The 15,208-nt window shown below is 32.7% G+C and overlaps 2 protein-coding genes across 3 annotated transcripts in view; one reads left to right on the forward strand and one right to left on the reverse strand.

Annotated features, from left to right (window-relative positions):
- Pld (Phospholipase D) overlaps positions 1 to 15,208 on the reverse strand; it is a 384,903-nt gene that overhangs the window by 126,773 nt on the left and 242,922 nt on the right. The gene's annotated exons all lie outside the window — the stretch shown is intronic.
- Positions 1 to 15,208, forward strand: part of smog (G-protein coupled receptor 158 smog) — a 182,016-nt gene that overhangs the window by 38,823 nt on the left and 127,985 nt on the right. For both annotated transcript variants that reach the window (XM_072521091.1, XM_072521092.1), the window contains exon 4: positions 9,483 to 9,645. In XM_072521091.1, the coding sequence (XP_072377192.1) occupies positions 9,483 to 9,645 (163 nt within the window). The remainder of the gene's footprint in view (positions 1 to 9,482; positions 9,646 to 15,208) is intronic.

A 15,208-nucleotide genomic window follows, 5' to 3' on the forward strand; every position in this document is an offset into this window, starting at 1 on the left:
ATTTTTTTCAGTTATAAAAAATTACTATTTCCAATTGTGTCTACCAAGTATGGTCACATGTATTTGCCTACATATTAAATAATAATAAGTACAGATAATGTTATGTGACGTTCACTTCTGATTATATATATTTTAATATTTTTAATTTTAAAGAATCAATTTGAAAATCAAAACACTTATTCAGATCGAAGGTTCAAATTTTTGCTAAATAAATTTGAAATTAATTAAAATTTGTAAATGTAAATGGTAAAGTTGAAAATTAAAACATTTACTAAAATTGGAATTTGAAATTCTTGCTAAACACAGTTAAATTCAAACTCCGCGCGTGGTGATTGGTCGGTTTAGTTCGTTTGTTTGGTCGCCCTGTTTTGACAGGTTAGAAGTTATAATTTGTTATTTTAAATGTTTGACTAGCAATACGCGCTGTTTCTTCTCAATCGACTGAATTACGATTGATTGCAGAGTGATTTAAACTAATAATTTACTTAACACTATCAACATTTGTCAATAGTATGACATAACCTATAAACTCAGTTTCTCAACTTTTGTGTCAATCTAACAATTAATCAATCAATCATAGTTTACGATAATGAAATATTAGTGTACAATTATTTACCTTTATTGTTGTAGTTGTTGTAAATGACGAATCTAAGCAGTCCACATTTTCACTACAGACACAGCTGACGATACTTTCAACGATTTTCAACTTTAGCGATTCAACGCGCCTAATTCTCTAGTGCCGCGCGCAGCGGACCGATCATGTTTGAGTGGGAGAGAGACGCAAGGCATTCGCCGGTCCGGCGGGCCTCTCTCTCGTTCGGCGACTCACTGTAACAGACGTGAGCGGGCGTTACACTTTTTCTTAAATGACTCCGAGCCACAACCTAATTTAAGACGTTGTCACGTCAAAAACAATATTTTGATAATTGTGTAATTCATTATGTGATCGATTTGGTTAACGTGCATACCTAAACTACACCTATCTGGATATTTCTTCGAATCACTCTTGAGAGGTAATACGGCCCTTAATTCGCCTTGATAAATGGCCAATGTATTGCAAATTACAATTTGTACAAGAAATACTATAAACTATATTAGACATACTACCTTTTAATGTTTTATCTTCGAATTTAGAGAAAACTGAATTTATTGTTAGAACTATTTTATTTGCAAATTTAAAGTCACCCACAATCGCCGTTTTAAAGCTTTTTTTATGTTTTAAAGGATAACCTTTTGTAATTTTACCTTAAATATATAAGAATGGCCCTAAATCAACTAAAAACGAATAAATGTCCGGGAGAGGATAAAATTACAGTCGAAATGTTGAAAATCGGTGGAAGAAAAATAGAACAGGTATTAAATATTTTATTTAATAAAGTAATTGATGAAGGAAAGATTCCTCAAGAATGGTACAACTCCGAAGTCATTTTACTATTCAAGAAAGGAGACAAAGCAAACATCGAGAATTACCGACCAATATCCTTGCTCTCACATCTGTGTAAATTACTAACTAAAATCATAACCAACCGCCTAACACATAAGCTCGATTTCTATCAACCTATCGAGCAGGCTGGATTCAGAAAACATTTTAGTACCATAGACCACTTGCACACCGTAAGAACACTGATAGAAAAATGCACCGAGTATAATGTTCCAATTCATATGGCGTTCGTCGATTTCCATAAAGCATTCGATTCCATCGAATTATGGGCAGTGCTTGAATCTCTAGAAAATGCACGTATAGATTCAAGATACACAATTATACACAACACAACATAATTAAAAACATATAAAAATGCCACCAAGCAGATAAAGCTGGACGAAAGCACAAAAACTAATCCCATAAGACTACAACGGGGAGTAAGACAAGGAGACACCATCTCTCCCAAACTATTTACCCTTGCTCTAGAAGACATTTTTAAGAAACTAGAATGGAACAATAAGAGTATCAACGTCGACGGATCATACTTAAACCACTTGCGATTAGCAGATGACATAGTTTTAATAGCCGATAATATCCAAGAACTAAATGATATGTTACAACAATTAAATGCAGTTTCAGGAGTGGTAGGCTTAAAAATGAACTACAGCAAAACAAAAATACTGAGCCGAGACCAGACAAATATAACAATACAAAATCATACCATAGAAAATGTTGCACATTATGTATATCTAGGTCATGTTATCAAACTAGGAAAACCAAATCAAGATGCTGAAATTAAAAGAAGAACACAACTGACATGGGGCTCTTTCGGCAAATTAGCATATATCTTGAAAAACACCTCCATTCCTGTAAACTTAAAGAAAACGGTGTATAACACATGCATACTACCAGTTTGTACTTACGGCTTGGAGACAGTAGCCCTTACCAAAAAATCTGCTAAAAAATTAGAAACAACGCAAAGAGCAATGGAACGAATCATGCTTGGAATATCACTAAGAGACAAGATTAGAAACACCGAGATAAGACGTAGAACGAAAATTAGGGATATTGTGGAAGAAATTGCAAAAATGAAATGGCGCTGGGCAGGTCACGTAGCCCGATATAATGACAACAGGTGGACACGGAGAATTCTGGAATGGAGACCAAGGACGACAACAAGAAGCATGGGAAGACCTCAAAAAAGATGGGTAGATGACATAAGAACAGTGGCAGGCAAACAGTGGATTAGATTGGCGCAAGATAGAGAAAGATGGAAGCAATTGGGAGAGACCTACATTCAGGAGTGGATGGAAAATGGTTGACAAAGAAGAAGAGGAGACCTCAAATATTAAGTTTTTTAATAGCAAGCAAAAAGTCGAAAAAATGGCATTTTTTACACTAAATTGTTAATACTAAAAAGAAGATGCCGAAATCTCTGCAGAAAACGTATAAATTTTCTTTATAAAGGCCTATAATACCTACCTATAAAATGTTTCAGTGCAAACTACAACAAACTAGTGTTATCTTTACAATCTCTTTACACTTTCAAATTTTTTATCATAATTTATTAATTCTTAATGAGATAATAAAAATTGCTGTACGTAACTGTTCTTAATGGATGCTATATACAGCAGAAAATATCAATTATACAAATAAGAAAATAATTGGTACTAATAATTCGAAATGACTTCCCCAATCAATGTCGAATCATAACCAAATCACGCGTCCCGCGAGGAAATATTTAAATTATTATTGGGGAAAACACGCAGATACACCGTCACCCTTCAATCATTACTTCGGACCCATTAGATTTTATTGAAGCTCCTTTTCCATTTATTTGTGCCGTATTTTCGTTATGTTCGACCAATCGATATAACACGGTGCAAGTAAATTACGTATTTATAAATAGAAAAACAACAAAAACCAACGCATAATTATGGCGATAATGGTGCATGTTTTTATTTTTTTTGTTTCGATTTCGCTCACATGATTAATGACAAAAACTTATAATCGACTGAATAACCGACATTATTGTAATAGAGCTCGCGACTATATTGATAACTTTTATGACACATTTCAACTATTTTGAATCAAGTTACCTACTAAGGTATAGTTGGACTACGAGATTATCCATTTCACTTGATACCCAATGTACGAGAGAGGGTGAACGTTTTTCAAGAACTATTCTGTGTATTTGCTCGATGTTACCATGTTTTTGTCTAAAGCCAAATTAGTAGTTTGATATTAAGGTATTTTCCAAGATAATAGGTTCGATTGTAAGTATAAGGATCTTTTCAAAAAGTTTTGCGAGAGTCGGTAGAAGATTTATTGGACGGTATGATGAGATCTTATTTGAGTCTTTGCTAGGTTTTGACATCATAGTTTATAGTTTATTTTTATGAACGAGAGAGTAATTAGCATAATTTTAACTGGTACCTCCGACCACTCCATGGGCGTGCTCAAGATTAATTGAAAAATTACTTTGAATAATTGTAAAAAATAAATGAATTATTTCAGTGTTATAAAGTGTTATGTGTATGTAAACAAAAGTGACCTCTTTTATCACACACTATATTAGAACTGACTGGCCTACATTAAAAAGGGTTTTAAAAAATTCACATTTTTTTTAATTTTTAAAAATTACAAAAGAGAAAAAGAGTTTTTTAAACCGTCTAAGGTATGTTAAATAGATGAATAAAAATATTAATATAAAACTTACAGCTACTTGTTACAAATCCAAATCAGATTCAGAAGATGAACTTTCAGAACCAAGATTTATAATAACTGCTCGATCATTTTATCAGTAATATTGTCCAGCTTCCACATTTTTTCCTCTTCTTTAATAGTGTGATTTACTGCCTTTTCCCAGTTTTCAGGTTTTACATTATTTACGGCCTCCAAAAACAACTGTTTAACATCATGAATTTTAAAAGTGGTATTTTTTCTTGAAACTTCACTCTTTATCTGTGCCCATACCAGTTCAATCGGGTTTAATTCACAATGATATGGTGGGGATCTAAATACTGTCATTCCACGATTTTTGGCAATTTCATCAATTTCGTATTTTTTAAATTTTTCTTTATAAAGGGCACACAACGAATAAAGTTCCTTTCTTATAGATCCGGGATGGTACGTAATATTTTTTGAACTCAGCCAATTCTGCAAGTCTTTTTTTAACCACTTGGTTGTGGGCAGTCCTTCTATAAGTCTGGAGTGATAACTTGCATTATCCATTACTATTACACAGTTCTTAGGAAGAAGATATATCATTTGTTCGAACCATTCTTGAAAGACATCAGCGTTCATGTCTTCATGGTAGTCACCGGTACGAGTTGATTCAAAAGTTAATAAACCACCTTCAACAAAACCGTCTGAACTGCCAATGTGTACTATTATCAGCCTGCGTCCCTTTCCTGATGGTGGGTTTAAACCAGTAGATAAGTTATTTACAAAAGCGTGCCTTTGACTTGTAACAGTTTCATCGTGCCAAAATTTATTTGGTGTATGACCCTCGTTGATCCATGTTTCATCAAGATAAAATATTTTTCTTTTTTGGTTTCTCATTTCCTTTATGGTTCTTAGAAAATGTCATCTCCATATGACAATATCGCTTCTTTCTAATAAAATAGACTTTCTGGGATTCTTTTTCCAGCGGAAGCCTATTTCTTTTAAAAGTTTCCATAACGTACTTCGACTCATTTCTGGGTAATCCTTATCATCTCGAACTGAGACAAGAACTTTATCCAATGTTGGAAATTCTTGTCTAAAGAAGAATTCATGCACTTTCCGTCGAAGTCCTTCTTTAAAATGATATTCTATTTGAAATTTTGGTTTCCCTGGAGCATTACGTGGCATTTGAAAACTACCACATTTCTCTTCTTTAATACCTCTGTAAATCGTAGATTTCCCAACACCAAGTGTACTGCTAACTAACTCAACGGTCTCATCAACACTTTCACATAAACGTTTGTCTGTAAATGATTTAAAACAATTAAATATTAATGTTTTTTCATTAACTGTTAAAGGACCAATTTTTCGGCGTTTACACGGCACTTCCAAATTTTCCATAACACTAGTATACACAATAAACTGCACCTTGCAACTGAAGTACCTACTTTTAGTGAACTGTTAAGAATTTTGAATACGCCACTTGGACCTTCCTACAAAATGGAAAAACCCACTATCACATTTTCTGTGGAATAAGTTTAGAAGGTAATTATCTAGTCAATTACTGTCGTAGATTCCTGGAATTAAAGAATTAAATGTTTGATTGTTGAAACCCTTACTTCGTGGAATGCACTCATTTCAGATAAAATAAAACGTTTTATTTTATCTAAAGAATTAAACTTTATTTTGCAAATAGGTAGGTACTTATTAAACTTTTATTGGTTATATATAACCAATAAAATAAACATCTTACATTTCTTGCAAATTCATTAGTACCTGTTAACCTCCATCACTCCGACACTGGCAACCTTATTTAGGGATTAGTAATTCTCACAACTATTGTATTCTATTCTGCTCCAACCTTTATACCTGGTGGTCATAGTCAATTTAAAATTGTTTTCCTATATACTTCTGTAAACTTGTTGACAAATATCTGTTTTTCATTGAGTCACCCGTATCAACAGTTTAGGGATTTGCATACATAATTTATTGTTTTATTACTCTCTCATACATAAAAATACACTATAGCTATGAATAAATTCAGGGAACTACAGAAGAAGTATTGAAGAAGTTTAAAATTTTCGAGATTTCATCGAAGAATGCTGTAACACTTGCAATTCAGCTTTAGTTTTAGTTTAGTTGTCATTGTATAGGTGTAAACACGTTGGTGTTAAATAAATTGATTTTCTTCTTCACCTTGTAGTGCCTATCAATTTCGGATATTGGCGACCATCATGGCAATCTGTATTTTGCAAACTGCTGCTCTGAAAAGATTTGTGGTTGTTGTGTTGAACCAAGTACGCAGATTTTACAGCCAGGAAATTCTTCGCCTTCCTGGTCCCGTTTTCATTCTACTTTTCGTTGAAGAATTAATTGCAGCAACCCATAACTTTCGCTGTTCCTCATGATGTGACCGAGGTATTCAATTTTGACTGTTTTTATTGTGGTTAACAACTCGTTTCCTTTTTGTATTCTTAATAAAACGCCTTGGTTAGTAACGTGCTCAGTATAGGATATCTTTAGGATTCTACGATAAAGCCACATTTCGAAAGTCTCAATTTTCTTAGAATTAGCGTCTGTCCACGACTCAACTCCGTACAATAGTATAGGAAAGATATAACATCGTAGTAACCTGATTTTTATGGGTACTGATAAATCATGGCATTTGATTAGCTTAGCCATTTTTTGAAATGCAGATCTTGCTTTCTCTATCCTACATTTTATTTCTAGAGAATGGTCCCAATTTTCATTGACGTTCGTACCACGGTAGGTGTATGTTTTTACTCTTTCTATTGGTTGACCATTCACACTGATTCTTTCAATTTGCTGTTTCTTCTTAGAAATAATCATACATTTTGTTTTCTTAATGTTCAGTGAAAGTCCATATCTCTAACTCATTTCTGTGATTCTATTCATTAACTCCTGGAGGGCTTCATAACTGCCAGAGAATACCACCGTGTCATCCGCGTATTTGATGTTATTGATACATTCTCCGTTAATTCGAATTCCGGCTTCAACATCTTCACTGCTTCTTAAAAGATTTCGTCAAAGTATATGTTAATCAGCAAGGGTAATAGTATACATCCCTGTCGGACCCCACGTTTGATTTTGATATCATCGGATTCTCCTGCCTTTGTACGGATAGACGATGTTTGATTCCAGTAGAGATTGCTAATAATTCTTAAATTACAGGTGTTTATTCCAATATTTGTTAATATCTCCATCAGCTTGTCGTATTTATCAAATGCTTTATGGTAATCAATGAAGCATGCATAAATATCGCAATTCACTTCTCTACATCGTTGAAATAGCACTGGTATGCTAAAGAGAGCTCTCTCGTACCCACTGCGTTCCGAAAACCAAATTGTGTACGGCTGATTTTTTCTTCGCATAGTTTATACAGGGTGTTTCAAAAAAAGGTAACCCCGTCTCTAGGGTAGGTAAAAAACTGAAAAATAATTGGGGTTTGGTTAGTAAAAATTTTTGTAACGCCATCCGTTTTCAAGATACAGGGCGTCGAAGAAAAAAAAAATTTTACGCATTTTTTACGATTTTGCCCAAACTACTGGCAACATTGTAATGACATTTTATACGAATATGTTTTGGAAGCCAATACATCCCATGAATTTGTTTTTATATCTGATTCTCATAGAGGGCGCTAGTTACACGGATCGTACTTAGTATCGGAAGTATTAGTCAATATAACTTTTTTAAGAGTATAATTATTAATCAAAATTTCAAGTAAACTTAAACATCATTCAATTTTACACGAAAAAGGTACTCTAGGTAAAACTCGATACTGTGTACCGTTTTCGGAATATTTTGATTTGAAAATTATGAAGTAATAAATTGATGCTGGTAGTAATGATAAAGTTCTAATAGGTATACCTCTATTTTTTCCAAGTGTGCCATGGAAATCTGACATTTATTGATTGTTATGACGATAAATCAACAATAATTAGAGTTTTGAAACCTTATTATATTATATTATATTGCTTTTTCCACTTCATCTGATGTGATTGGTAAGTGGTCATTATATAATATGTAGGACGGAGGATGTTCGGACCTATTATCATCAAAGATTTCTTGTATGTATTTGGCCCATATGCATATTTCTTGATTTTTATCTGTGATGATGTTTCCCTGTTGATCTTGCAGTTTGCTGGCTGTGTTGGATTTTTGAAGACCAGCTGCTTGTTTTACCTTTTTATGCATATTAAATGTGTCGTGTTTTTGTTCCAACAAATCTATCTCTTCACACTGTGTTTTTAACTAATTTTCTTCGGACTTTCGTATTTCGGTTCTTATTTGTCTCAGAATATTTTTGTACATTCTTTTGTTATTTTTTTATTTTCTTCTTTCTTCCATGAGTTGCAGTACATTGTCATTCATCCAACTTTTTTTCTTCTCTTTATTTTCTATTAGATGTTCTTCTCTGATCTTGTTAAAGGTTTCACATATATTCTGGAGTGATTTGTTAGTTATGTCTTCTTCTTCTTCCTTAGTCTGTATTCGTCCACTGCTGGACATAGGTCTCTTCCATTTACTTCCTTTGAAGTTAGTTTTTAGTTAGTTATGTACACAAAGGTATTTGTTAGTTATTAATGGTATACAAAGAGGGTGGTCTTTAGACTAAGCGAAAGCTATTTTTTCATCTTCTCTATTAAGTTTTATCCGTTTTCCGCATATATACCAATTTTTTTTATTGTTATTTTGTTACTCATTTTGTCTTAATTTATTTTCTCAATTATGCTTTTAAAATGTATTATTTTCTCCTTTAATACATCCTTTTCTTTTTTCAATTTTTAATTTATTCTTTTACCTCATCTTGAATTTGTTGTATTACTGCTTTGTTTTCCATTTAAAGTTTTTCTTGTAGTTTTATATTATGTATATTTTGCTTCATTTCTAAATCTTATTTCTTTCAGCAATTTCTTTTGTTAAATCCATATCTGTTATGTATGTTCTTAATTAATTTGTTGCGATCCGAAATGGAAATCAAATAAACATATTTTCAACTGAAATTGTAGATAATTTCCATTAGATAGTATAAATTTCGTTGACGTTCATTTAACGTAAGAGTGAAAAATTAAAGTAAAAAAATTGAATAACTGTAGAATAATAAAAATAAATGCAAACATCAAAAACTTACGATGAATAAAACAAACATTTTTCCCAGTTTTTGTTTAAAAATGTTTAATAGTCTCCGAGCAAAAGTTTTGCACATTAGCTTTTAGACAGTCCCTATATAAAGTTTACCTAGATTGTAATGAAAAGTTGTTGTTTCGGTCACTTACGTCCGTCCTTTCATGTGTTTTGTTTGCTACCGTTCATCACAAAAGGCCTAAATCGCTAAATTTTAATTAAACTTGTTTTGTTTCCGTTGTTTCAGATGCGTTCCCTGTCCAGAAAAATGCGACTTTTGTGATTCGGCAGGAATTTGCCCCGCAAACCAGGACGTTTATTTGAAGACCGCCATTATGTGTATACAACTGGCCTGTATGGCCCTCACCGTCATCGTATCGTTGGTGGTCTTTAAACAAAGAAAAACAAAGGTAAGTCTCAATTTTCATCAACAAATTAGTGAATATCATTTTGTGATGGCCATCCTAGATAATAGTTGTAATATTATCCTGTTATTAGGTCAAATCTTGGGTTTTTTGAAATTGATATTATTTGTCATCACTTTGGTTACTCTTTGGGGATCTAGTACTGTTCATTTGATGTTCTGTATCCTCATCCTTACTCACTCACTCAATCTAACAGATTTGCTTTTTGTTTTTCCTTTTGTTTTGTTAAGGTCAGCTTATAACGGCGTTTGAGGAAGGTGGAGTACGCCAAAATAATTTGCGTTGTTGCCAGCTTTCAAGTAACGTTTATTTAATTCGGAAATCGAGGTAAAAATAAAGCAGTAATTGTAGTCCTGAATAGAGATCCGATGGGAAGACTGATTTTTGACACTTTCGCGGAACTGCAAAGACTAGAGGAATTAGAAAGCGCGGAAACTAACAATGGATAACAATGAATAGTGACGATAACGAATTTGATACGGATAATAGCCGAAAAAAGGTGGAATGGTGGAAGTGGAAAAAATCTAAAGGAAAATAAAATGGATCTGACACTAAAAATGTTAGGAAAACTGACTGAGAATGTAACAAAACTAATTACAGATATCCAAGAAATAAAAAATATACTTAAGCAGTATAGACAGGAATAAGGAAGTGAAACAGAAAATAAACGAAATGGAGGAGAGGATAGATAAAATGGAAAAAGGAAAGAGAGTAGCGAAATTAAAAAACGAAAGAGTTAGGAGCAATCTGGTAATAACTGGCTTTGATCCAGATTTGGAAGATATAAAGATAATAAAAGAGGGGTGACCAAATTTTTCCAACATATACTGAAAGTGGAAAATTAAAGAATTTACGAAAATAGCAAAAAGTGTCATTATAAAGGGTCATTATAAATCATAAAAGGGTCATAAAGGGTCATTATAAAGGTGGAAAACTTTGAAGTAAAATTAAAAATCCTTAAAAACCAATATAGGTTTTTAAGCTCTCGTACAGCGTTTTCCGTTCTTATAACAATATTGATATCATCAGCATAGGGCAGGATTTGCACTAATTTATTATACTTATATTGAACCAGTGGTTTTACTAATTACTAATTATTAATTGTTAATTGCTAATTATTACTAATTGCACGTTAGATTGTACGGATGATTATATGTTTATTCCTCTAATTGTAAAAAATTCCTCTGATTGTAAAAATTGTTTGTCTTTAAATTTGTCTGGCTAATTGGCTCGGCCAAGGCCATCAAACTGAATAAAAAAAAAAAAAAAAAAACCAGTGGTTGTGATTTGTGACATACGTATTACTTTTACGTCCAAAGATCAGGGAACAAAAAAGAAAAAATACAAAGGAATCAAACAAAATATATTAAAAATAGCAACATGGAATATTAAGCCGTCATTAAGGACTGGAAAGATGAAAGAACTAGCAAGAGGGTGAAAAAAAATACACAATTAACATCACTGCGATTCAAGAAGGAATAAGAAAGAACCAGTCTTTCTCCCCTCTCATTTCTATCACCGACTCCATACTTTCACACGACTTGGTCCTTGTCATTTCTCTTTGGCTCTTTTCTAAAATCACCAATTAAATACTTGAAGTGACTTTTATTATTATTTAGTGCTTTATTTATGTTACTGTAGAGTTCCTCTATTTTTTCGTCAGTGTGAGTAATCTTTGGGGCGTATATTTTTATACTTTGTATATTGTATCTCTTTAATAGTTGTAGGGTTAAGCTAGCTACTCTATCCGAGATACTAGTTATTTCCACTATTCTTTGATTCCATGTCTTGTTGATTAGGAATCCAATACGGTCTGTTCTGCCAGTTGATGTGCCTTAATTCTAATAGCTCTTCATTTTTCCGTCTTACTTCGCTGATTCCTATGACGTCCCATTTTATGTTTTCTGTTTCTTTTACCAGTTCTACAAGTCTGGATTGATTTGATAGTGAGCGACAATTATATGTCGCTATATATAACGTTGTTTTATTTAGGTAGTGGTTTAGACTCCGCAGATTCTTAGCACCCTCTGCCCTTCTGGCTTGATCCATATATGATCAATACGTATATATCTATATATATACACGTATGAAGAAATTTATATTAAAAATATTGTCGGTACATAATCTATCATATTTAGAACATATTCGTTTAATATTCTCTACATAAACATAATAAACAACACTATAGCTCTATTTACCTACTAAGTTATGAAGAATTTTTACATAATAAGCTGTGGAGAATAACAATGTCCGTCACATGTCTGTTATCGCGAACGGTTTTAGAAAAGTTTTGCAAACAATTCGTTTCGTCGAGTTTTAGTATTTCAGGGAAGAACTGGTGCATGAACTAATAATTTTCCAAATTGTATTCTGCAGATGAGCCCTTACATGCACAAACACGAGCCGTAATTCGCTTCCCGCTAGCGATTCTAGTTCGCTCTATTCTGGAACTTCATGCTCTCAGTTCCGTTTGATAGAGAATCTAAGACAACAAAACCAAACTTCAATCGTTGTTTACGAATGAATGGAAACAATTACGTATTATTCTGTTTTCATACAAAACGATGTTTTAGATGAGAAAGATTTGACGAGCTATCTGTCAAGTATGTTTTCGGTTATTCAACTTTTACAAATAAAATTTTGAACATAAATGTTTCCTTAATTTTAATCAAATTTTACATTTATTAAAGCTTTATTTGCTTTACAAAACCTTTGTCACTCCATCTCTTGCACGTTTGCGTGCAACACACTTTTTCTACTACTTAGTTTGTGTGTGTGTGTGTGTGTGTGTGTGTGTGTGTGTGTGTGTGTGTGTGAGGAGATGGTTTTGAAGCAAGTCCGTTAACCACAGATTTTTATTTGTTGTTTTTACCATGATATATTAGTTTTGTATATATATTACTCTTTTATTTAAATAAAAATGTTATTTCTTTCAAATAGTCAATAAGTAATTTAGTTATTCTCATCTCATCTACCAATTGCAAAATCACCAAGAATTTAAAGAGACTAATTATGCAAAGACGCCTCCTATAAGCCATAAACAAGGAAGTTGGGCAAAAAACAAAGAACAAAAAGCATTAGTAAGTGATGGATTCGACCGATACTTGATGGAAATTCATTTTATGTAACAATAAAGTTGAGAAAGGCAATCAGCCGAAACAGCTGTAGTGATAAGAGTTTATAATAAATTTTGTAGAAGTTTTCGAAAACAAAGTTTTCAGTGTTTTATTGTTACATAAAAAGCATTAGTATTTACAAACTCATATATGAATATATATGAATCTCTTCCAGAAGTTGTTCGATAAGATTATGTGGTTATTCCTTTAATCACACCAGAAGAGGTTAAAATGAAATCAACATGAACGTAAATTCCAAAAACGCCCCCAGCTACGATCTGATAACTAGGCAGATCCTTAAGGGGCTACCTACAAAGAACCTGGTTAAAATTACTAATCTAATTAACGCATGGTTTCGTTTGGAAGGTAACTGAAATCATCATGATCCCAAAACAATCAACCCACCATATGAAATGAAGTCGTATCAGCCAATATACTTGCTACCTATAATGTCAAAACTGTTCTAACTGCTCTTGCTCAAGAGGCTGAAACCTATTATCGAAGAAACATGACTCATCCCTAATCACTAATTCAGATTACAAAATCGGCACTCTACAATTGATCACAATACAATTGATATAAAGCCTCATCACGGACGTGATCTAAAGATCACTTAAAGAAAAGAGATTTGCTCAGCAACATGTAAGTGTCATACAAAAGTTCCAGAACAAAGTAATTCAAGGAATAGTCGATGCCTCTGGTATGTTCGTAACGATAACCTCCATAAACACTTAATGTAGAAACTGTCACTGAGGTACTTGCTCTTACCTTGTCAAACATTAGCTAAGAGCTATGAAAAATGGCTTCATAAGCACGTAAATCCAGAGGTTCGTCAACTCTTAGACAATACTAACGTGATTAGACGACTTAAACGAACAAAACCACTTGATCTGACAAAGCGAGTGTTAATGAGACCAAGATAGTAAAACTACAGATGATCATAACCTTATGTTATGATCAATTGTAGTAAAACTAGGAATGTTAAAGAGTTTAACTTGGTATTAATAGATTCTGTTAATTAAGTTAGGTTAGAATTAAATTGCTTATTGGTGTTATAGACTAGATTGTAATAATGAGAACATCATATTGATGTCAAATTAAAAAAATCTACCACTTGGTGATTTGTGCCTTGCTATTTTAACGATACTTGTGTCCGCAATTGATATAATTGTTCCATTTTTTTTTCTATTTAGTATCTACTTATTTGTATCCTGTACATTACATTTTATTTTGATCTCATCACTCCTTATTTTCTCATTTTATTCTCATTTTTGTGGTTTCCAGCAATCTTTGGGTTTTGGCTGTGCCGGGATTTGTTTATACGAGTAATACTTTCGTCATTATTGGTCTTATAGTGTTACGCATTCATAGTTGTAATCCCTAGGTACTTTATTTCTATTACTTGTACCATGTTAACTCCATCGACTAGTTTACAACTTATTGGTTATTTACTCATTACTATTGTTATAGTTTGCTGAATTGAAATTGTTATGTTAAATTCTTTTTCTATTATTCTCTTTCATTCCTTTGTTTATTTTAAATTCATTGTATCTTTGGTCTCCGTCTTGAACCTTTCCTCTGACTGCCTTGTATGTTTTTTCTACGATTCTGATTAATGTGTTAGGTACTTCTAGTTGTTCCAGACATTTGCATGTTTGTTTGCATTGGGTTTCATTTTTCTGTGTATTGGTATGATTAAATTATTTTCCTACTTTTCGGACATTTTTTGACTTTCCCTAGCTTCTTTGCAAATTATTCACATCCATCCCTTTCCCTTTTCTTCTAGATACTTTATCATGTCTGGCGCAATTTCATCCTCTTCACATACTTTTCTTGTTTTGATTATATATAAGGCTTCGTTTATTTCCTGCCTTATTATCTTTGAAACTCTGTCTCCGTCTAAGTATTCTTCTGCCAGTTCGCCTCCAAATATTTCTGTATAATGTTTTTTCTAAGTTTCTAATATTTCTATATTTTCCGTTTTTAGTTGCCTGTTTTTGTCTTTTATTGATCTTGTTTATTTTCTTTTGTTGCCTATTTACCTCTTTATGCGAGTCCAGAATTGTGTGTTATATATTTTATATCCTTTGTTTAAGCTACCCCAAGTTTTCCCAGCTTTATCTTTTTGGCATTTTGACTGCCCTTTTTGCTATGTTTTTCTTTGTAATATATTTCTTCTTAGCTTCTTCTTTTCCATTAGGTATTTGTATTTTAATTTCTTCACAACATTCTTCTCCTTTAAAATGTATTGAATATTACTCACTTTTCTTCAAGATTTTTTCAGTTTAAAATTTTTGGAAATATTCGGTTGTTTCGTGTTGGTATTTTTCTTGTATTAATCTCTTCTTTAGATCTTCCCAATATTAAGATCATTCCTTCTACTGAATTCGATCATCTTTACTCCATTTCTGTTTATGGATTCCTCTTCATAT

The sequence above is a fragment of the Diabrotica undecimpunctata genome, chromosome 1, assembly GCF_040954645.1.
Source record: "Diabrotica undecimpunctata isolate CICGRU chromosome 1, icDiaUnde3, whole genome shotgun sequence".
NCBI lineage: Eukaryota > Metazoa > Arthropoda > Insecta > Coleoptera > Chrysomelidae > Diabrotica > Diabrotica undecimpunctata.